General features: G+C 38.0%; 1 protein-coding gene across 2 annotated transcripts; it reads left to right on the top strand.

The window, feature by feature from the left end:
• Window positions 1–470: 470 nt before the first annotated feature.
• Window positions 471–3,602, top strand: LOC104604714 (protein yippee-like At4g27745). Of its 2 annotated transcripts, none has more exons than XM_010269194.3 (5): window positions 471–987; window positions 1,599–1,664; window positions 1,828–1,950; window positions 2,442–2,709; window positions 3,079–3,602. In XM_010269194.3, the coding sequence occupies exons 3-4, from the start codon at window positions 1,858–1,860 to the stop codon at window positions 2,667–2,669; spliced, it is 321 nt and encodes a 106-aa protein (XP_010267496.1). In that variant the 5' UTR covers window positions 471–987; window positions 1,599–1,664; window positions 1,828–1,857; the 3' UTR covers window positions 2,670–2,709; window positions 3,079–3,602. The 2 variants fall into 2 exon arrangements, with proteins under 2 accessions (XP_010267496.1, XP_010267495.1); XM_010269193.3 differs by having other exon boundaries at window positions 1,550–1,664.
• Window positions 3,603–8,373: the final 4,771 nt, after the last annotated feature.

Here is an 8,373-nt window from a genome sequence, read left to right as displayed (position 1 = left end):
TCCAATATTATTCTTAAGTTCTAACATTTCTTTATATAGAAAATAAAATTAATCAAATGGAACCAAAATTAATTAAATGGTGGGCTGTGATTTATTAAGGGTAAAGTTGATATTTCTTTTAATTAAATTATTACATTAAGGTCAAAACTGTCATTTTCCATTGGATCGATTAAGTAAATCCACTATAAATTATAGGGGTATGTTTTAATAAAACAAAAATAAACGATAGGGTAGCTGGGTAGGTTTTAGTAAATAGGGGTGTTTACCGTCAATAAGGGACCGATGTTTGATGTTTCTTCTGGTTTTCGAACCAGAATTTAACTGTGAATCCATCTCCAACGCTCTTTGATGGTGACAACTGACAAACACAAAAGCCAAACAAGTGGCAAAAAACTCTAGTCTAATACAAGACGTACAAGATGAATGCGCAATTTATTTGTTTTCCCACCTTTTACGCCTTCGATTCCTGAAGAGATGGTTCAGCTGCCTCCTGCCTTCAAGTTAATCACTTGATCGTGTCATTTCGGCCCATCAAATCCTTTACTAACAAAATGATAAAATCAGTTGGTTGTCTATTGATGCTCCGTAGTCGGTAGGATTTTGTTTGCCGACTACCACTGTGCTGCCTGAATGACCGAGAGAGAGTCTGGAGTCTGGACTTTTATCACTGGAAAATGGGGTCTGGACTCAGGAGTCTCACCTCACACCTGACCTACTAACAAGTACTAGCTTAGAGTTTGGACATTTGGTGCAGACGTGCAGTTCGGAGGCAGCTTGCGACCATTTCTTTTTCGGTTTTTCATGGAATACAAAACTGGTACTTTCGTAGATTTTAGCAAAGCTGAGGTTAATATTGATACCACTCCATCTTACCTTACGCAAGTTGTTCTATTTTAATGGGGCGTAACCCCACCATAGTCTTCGTCTTCATAGTCGACCAAAGGCCACACAACATCTCTCTCTCTCTCTGCAACGATCTGTGCCCAGGTTAGTTAGTTCAAGAATTAATTTTTGTGTTATTAGATACTCTGCATGTTTTTGTAGTAAATATTCTTCAGAAATTGTGATGTGGTAGGTGATCCGTGGTTATAGAACATCCCTTCAGAAGTCCATTATACGAAACCTTTCCCCTTTGTCTCCACACATTCTAGTTTTGTTTTGTTTATTTTCCTGGTTCTGAACGTTTCTCCATTCCGTTGTTTCTTAATTTGATTTTATATTATATGCTTTCCCCCTGCTTAATGTTCTATGGTGGTAATTGCCCATTTCAATCCTCATCCGTTTTTATTAAAATATTGAGTTTATCTTAAATGGGTTTCTTGACCCTACTTCATTCTTGACCCAGATCTTCTTTTCAGGGTTGTTCTTCTAAGTTTTCTTCATATTGAGTTTCCCCTTTATTTTATTTGTATTGGTTTTGGTATTATGCTTCTCGTTTACTCTTGCAACCAATCCTGTCTTTATCAACTCATTGCTTTTGTTTTGACTTTAAATAGGTTATTAGAACTTTTACTCAACCTTGAATATTCTTCTTCTTCTACACCTTCAGAAGCTATAATCGTTCATGCTACTCTGTTGCGTTTCTTTTCTGCAAGCAGAATTCTCCAGAATAACGGTTAAAGGACAGTAGTCTTTCCACTTCGTGGGAGAAGGAGGAGCAAGAAGTAAGGGTCTTTTTCTTATTCTCCTCTTTCCTCCAATTGTACTTTACCGGTTTGGTTGATTTTGTTTTCCTCACTTGTTGCTTTAACCTCTGAAATTTGGTTCAATGAGTGATCATGTAATTGGATTTTGACTTCTATTTTCCCTGTATTTTGTTCTGAGCAGTAAGGGGGTTAGTGTTAAGCTTTTCCTTCTATGGCGGAAATTGTTGGGCCTCGGTTGTACAGTTGCTATAATTGCCGAAATCATGTTTCGCTTCACGATGACGTTATTTCTAAAGCATTTCAGGTGGAACCCTTACACTAGTTTTCAGTTAATGTAGATGTTTGGTTCCCTTCCTGCAATTTGGGTTGGGTAGTGACTCCCATTTTTACGTATTCTATTCTTGGTTTCATCTCAACCTTTTAATTTAGTCCAAACGTCAGGGTGCCTATAGATAGAGCTTGAGCAAAGATAGAAAATATTCTTGAAATGTGAAGAAAGACTCGTGCATGAAAAATCATCTGAAACGAAGTTCACCCCCTGAGCTTTGCTTAAATGATTCTTTTTCCTTTTGGGGGGAGGATGGTTTGATGTTCTTTTTTGAAAACGAATTGAACTGTTGCATGTCTGATTTCTATGTAATGTCAAATACTCAAATTGTCAATTGTAAAATAGTTCTTCTTCCTCATCCTCCTCTTGTTTTGCTTCATTTAGACTTTGGGTCCTCTGTATTTTAACCTTGCTGAAAGATTTGGCCGGTTATTGCTGCACTATAATTATCTAAAGTTTTGTTTTAGGGGAGAAATGGTCGGGCCTTTCTGTTCTCCCATGCAATGAACATAGTTGTGGGGCCCAAAGAGGACCGGCAGCTGATGACAGGGCTTCATACTGTTGCCGATGTCTACTGTTCTGACTGCCGTGAGGTGTTGGGTTGGAAGTATGAACGGGCTTATGAGGAAACACAGAAGTACAAGGAAGGGAAGTTCATACTTGAGAAGTCGAAGATTGTAAAGGAAAACTGGTAGCTTTCATGTGGTCGTCTTGTTCATCTGTTCTAATAGTGATGTAAGTGTATCAATGCTTTCATGTGTTCATCTTGTACAGAAAATCCTCATCAATTTAAAGATTCACTCATTCTTCTTTCTCCTGCATTCTTGTTGCATATGAGCATAGCCTGTATCTAGAAGTTTGTGTTTTTTTTTTTTTTCTTATTTGTGTAACTAGAAATGTGTATTGGAAACTTATAATTTTTCTGTAGTTAAACAACAAACTTGTGGGTATTGTTGCATGATCACCATTGATTGCCGATTTATTATGTGCTTGAGGTTCTCAATGGAATTATGGTCCATTTTTTATGTATAGTTTCCCTCTCTGAGTCTGGTATAAGGATTGAGATTGCAGTTCGTTTGGAGTTCTAAATTAGTTTTCTAACAGGTATCAAGCTTTGTGTAGCACAACTTCCTCGGCATGCATGCCCACCAGAAATTATTGGGTTGAAATATTCTTGTGCTCTACATTATATTTGCTTTGACCAAGTGCTTCAACCATCTAATCTGCTTGAAGCTTCCCAGATGTGTTATCAGGAGAACTTCATATACTTAAATGGTGATGCAGTTAAATGGAATCATCACCTGTTAAGAGCTCTTGTGCAAATGATTTTATTTGCCAGGTTCTCTTTGCAATAGAACTCTCTGCCTTTCAGATATAGAACTGCATCATCTTCTCATCTCGCTGCAATTGCCTGATGCTTTAAATATAAGTTTCAAACTTGAAAGTTTTTCTTCATTTGTATATGTAAATATTTGTAGTATGGGCGAATTTCATTTTTTTTGGAAGTGTTTCAGATCTGAAGTTCTCTACCTGGTACAACTTCTTGTTAGTTTATTTTAACAAATAGCACAATGTAAAGACTGAAGAATGGATCCTGCTTCTATTGGATTATCAGTATTTTAGACTTTTACGAGGTTTTCTGTGTAGTCATTATAAGCCAATGATATTTTCTACCATTTTTGTGCCAACCAGTTCTTCATTTGAAACTGGATCCCTTGAATTTTAATCAGGTATTTAGCTGGAAAATATGTATTATGTTCTCTTGATTCTTGATCACTTATTAGATAATAACGAGGGTGGGCGTGGGAACCGGAGGACAATGCCCATCTTGACTTTGGGAAACAGTCGGTGAATTACCCAGGTTCTTCTGTAAAAGGGTCTTTTCTTGTTCCAAACTGGAATATCTGGGCAGGGTGTAAAGAAAAAAGAAAAAGATGTCTTGGATGGGTTGTTATATGAAAGAACCAGATAATGAGGGTTGGGTCTCAGTTGGATTTTTAATTTTTAACATTTCTCTTCTATTGTTAATATTGTGATGCTACAAGCCAACTAACTTCTTATGATCTGTATTTTTAAAATTTTGCCCATAATTCTCATTTTTGGATATTTATTAATTCATATGATGCTAATGAGTTAAACCATTGTGTACAATTATGCATAAAACAGTTGGTTTGATGCATTACGTTGTTTTTTATGGACATGGAATTTGCAAAAATCACCTTCCAGCCTGGAGCTTGAATTCCTACAAATTGTTTGAACCAAATATATCTTCAGGCTGGGTTTGTTCAAGCCGAACGGATGAAATATTTCAATTACTTCTTCGACTCTTTAATGATGAAAACTATGTTATTCTTGTCTTCTACCATGACCAATTCATTCATCTTTACTTCTGCTTCTGCCTTTACCATTGCCCCCACTACCAGCGCTCTCATTTGGCACTTTTTACATATCTCATTCTCCTCCATTATCATCCTTGTCACTGCTACCAAATTTCCTCCTCTCATCTCTCTTGATTTTTCGCTTTAAAAAGCATAACGATAATTTATAAGACATTCAATAATTTTCGCTCACTATTAACACTATTAGGGGGTTTTAAACTTTTAATTTCCACAACAATTTATGTAGGGGATTCAGTGCCAACCCCCTCAAAAATAGAAGAAATAAAAAAAAATAGAGGAATTGAAGTTATTTTTGCTAGTTTTACCTGTTATATTGGTAGATGACATATGTATTCATTATACATTAGTATGGTTTTCCGGTAACTGATTCATGAGGTTGATGAACACTCCATATTGAGGCAGGAGGTATATTCACCGTACGATAGTTTTATGAAGAGCCGAGGGCATTCATCAAATGGGTATTTCTTTTGTTTGCCTTTTCTTCATATTGAGAACTGGGAGTCTGTTGATAAGCATCAAAGTTTTTGAGTTGCGTTTCATCCACAGTTAAATAAGAAGAGTGAACACTTTCTGGATGATGGTTGGCCGTGTCTCATGTGGGACTTGGAAAGTACGTAGTAATAAATTGATACCATCTATGCAGCTTTAGGTGATTGATTAATGAAAGATGGGCCACATTGATTAATGTTAAAAATTAAAACAATTGGATATGTCTCAATTTTGTAAAACATGGGAATGCCTTGAATTTGCAATATATATAATGTATGAAAATGTAGAAAATTACAGAGAGTCTGTCATCTTTGGTCTTGAATTGTTCATCCATTAAACAAAACAAATGTAGAAAATGATAAGTATTATTATTTGATTTTTTTTAAATGGCTCAAGATGCAAGAGAAAACAAAATAGTTGTGTAACCTGTAACCTACAACTGGAGGGTTTGGGTAGGTTTTGTAAATTCTAGATCCTATTTGCCTTTCTAAACCTTTTAATTTATACCTGTCCCAAAACTTGTAGCAAGTTGGATTTTGAGAATCCAAACCCTCCCCACTAGGGGTGTAATTGAGTCAAGTCAAGCCGAGTATCAAGCTACTCAAGTTCGAGCTCAACTCTAAAACATAGAGCTCAAAACTCTCGAGCACAGTCGAGTTTTACATATTTAGCTCGAACTCGACTTGAGTTGATACTTGCGAGCTACTTGAGCTCATCCGAACTCGAGTCAAATATAAATAAATTAATATTAAAAATTATAAATAAAAATATATTTATATTATAAATACAAATATATTAAAAAATATTATTTTATTATGAGCTTGATTAAGCTCGGGAGCCACTCAAGTTGGTTATTGTGAAGCTTGAACTCAACTCGAGTCGAGCTTGACTCAAACTCGATTACTACGAGGCTAATTTGAGTATTTAGCGAGTCGAGCCTGAACAGCTCGCAAGTAGGCTCGGCTCACTTACACCCTTACTCCCCACACATGGAAATGCAAAACCCTCTCCAACCTTACCTCCCTACATTCAAGGGTAGGGTGGGTTGGGTTTAAAACCGGAATCTAATTTCCTATTATTTCTTGTTATATATAAGCTATAATAAGTAAAATAACATAAACAAACAACCAAATTTTCAATTATTTGATTAAAACATGTAAAAAACACAAACTATCAATTATTTTTTACATAAGCTTCGGAATATAATTAAATTCAACACCTAATACATAAAGTTTATATGCTTTTCAACAATATGCAAGTTAGGGAGGGTTGTGTTTAGCCTAATACCGTATCCTACCCATACCTATACGGGTTGTAAAATCCCAAAACCCCCTTCAAGAAAATAAACCACCTCGTTGGGAGTAGGTAGGGGTGGGGTACCTATCGGGTAAGATAGAAATTGCCATCCCTAATGATCAGGTCAACTGGCCCAATAGTTTAACCACTCAAGTTTCTGGTTCTCTAGTCGAGTCAATAGGTTTTTGCTTAAATGGTGGGTTGGGGATTAACCCTAACTGGTATTATAACTTGGCTATGGGCCAAATGGTTCAACTGCTAGGTTAATGATGATTGAAAACATTGGTCATAACTACCATGGGAAAATTTACTTAAACCTTCATTTTATGACAATTACTTAACTCTTATTGTACAGGCTGTAATTATTTTGTGATGAATAGCCAACCCTATACTTTTTTTGGTATTTTAACACAATACGCTAATAACTCTTCAAGGTAGGTGATAACGGGTAGCGGGACTCGAATCTGCATTTCTGCTGGGACTAGGACTACCCAACTAAGCCACCACTCAGGTACCCATCTAATGTACCCAGCCTACTCTATACTTCAATATCCCCCAAATCCTCCTTTCATGTTTCAAATAAACATGCAATGTGCTCCTATTAATTGTCCAAAAGCTCTGTTTGCTTGCAGTGCAAATCTAAACCAAATGCAAAATTTGAACTTGGTTTGGTTTTGCATTGATTTATTTGTGATTTTGATTTCCTATCTACTACAAAATTTGTACTTTTGCCTCGTCAAAACTCATTTACAGTGCAAATTTTGCCATTTGTGTCACAAAAACTGATACAAAACTTGTACTACTTTCCTCCTACCTCAAGTTCTCTCTTGCATGAGTAAGGACCACATTATCTTGCCTTCTACCTCACTCCCAAAGAAATAATCCTCTTCATATTTCCATTTTCTTTGATATAAGGTGGGAATCATATCATTTTACTTACTGATGAGGAGTAATTTGGTCCTTCTAATCGTACAACGGCATGTGGCTTTCAGATGACACCTCGGTGCCAAGTCAGCAAGTTAGCTTAATAAAATTAGTTTGAAGCATCTCACCCAGGCAGACCTCTACCTCGGCGAGACCGAACTAGCTGACCCCGTAGGATTATGGCAAGCTGTCCTAGGAGTCGGTCAAGTTGTAGGGACTTAAGGCAACCTGCTAAGGAGAGCTCGCTAACCACCCCCTGCGGTTCCACCTTAGCAAGGCCGAGCTGGTAGACCGGTAAGATTACGGCAGCCTGTTCTAGGAGTCGGCCGAGCTGAGAGGACCTAAGGCAACCTGTGAGGAAGAGCTCGCTAACCGTCCCCAGCAGTTAGTTACCAAAGGCGCCAATAGCGCGACTGTTAGAACGATTCACCATGTCGCACGCCTCGACTTTACTTAGACAAATCGTTACCCCTACGAAGATCTCTCAACTGAAACCTTAATGCACCTGAAAATAAGGAAACAACTCCATAAAGAGCTCAAGACTGTTACCCTGAACCCTCAGAGCCTAGGAGCCTATATAAAGACGTCCATATCCACCCAAAAAGGTATGCAAACTAATACTCTAGAGCTCTCTCACACTCTCTGAGAAATCTCTGTTCACCTACTGGCTTAAGTATCAAAGTGCCCTCCCGGGTAATTCTTTACCTAGGCACTCTCACCTTTCTTCCCTTGCAGCACGTTTTAGCTCGGACATCCAGACATCAGCTCGGCCACACAACTTGGCCCAGCCAGATTGACATCCAGTCAGAGCCGAATCACAGTACACGAGGGAGCGACTAGATCACACATCATCAAATGGCACTGTCTGTGGGAATCGCAACAAAAAAGCTAGGTTCCCTTTTTTCTTGTTTTCTTTCATAAATTCAACAATGGAATCCTCAAAAAATCCCCTGCCCATGACAACACCGTCAATGGCCAAGCCCCCACCATTATCATCAGACAAATTGACGTTCCCTTACACCCAATCGAACCACTAGACAATGTGAATGCGCCTCCCCCCGCAGTTGAGCCCACTGTAGCTCCCACGGTGGTCGACGTGCGTCAGTTTAACGATCTGGTGCGGTGTGTGCAAGGATGATTGAACAACTATGATCCTAGGAGAATAGGTTTGCCTTTATAGCAGGGGGCAACAACAACAACAATAGTAGCAGTTTATGAAAGCAGAGGAAATTGTAGGGTTGAAGTTTGAGTTGATCGGAAAGAAAAAGCAAGATGAGGAAGAGACAAGCAG

The sequence above is a fragment of the Nelumbo nucifera genome, chromosome 1 (assembly GCF_055504915.1).
Source record: "Nelumbo nucifera cultivar China Antique chromosome 1, China Antique-T2T, whole genome shotgun sequence".
NCBI lineage: Eukaryota > Viridiplantae > Streptophyta > Magnoliopsida > Proteales > Nelumbonaceae > Nelumbo > Nelumbo nucifera.
This window is presented reverse-complemented; position numbering and strand designations above follow the sequence as displayed.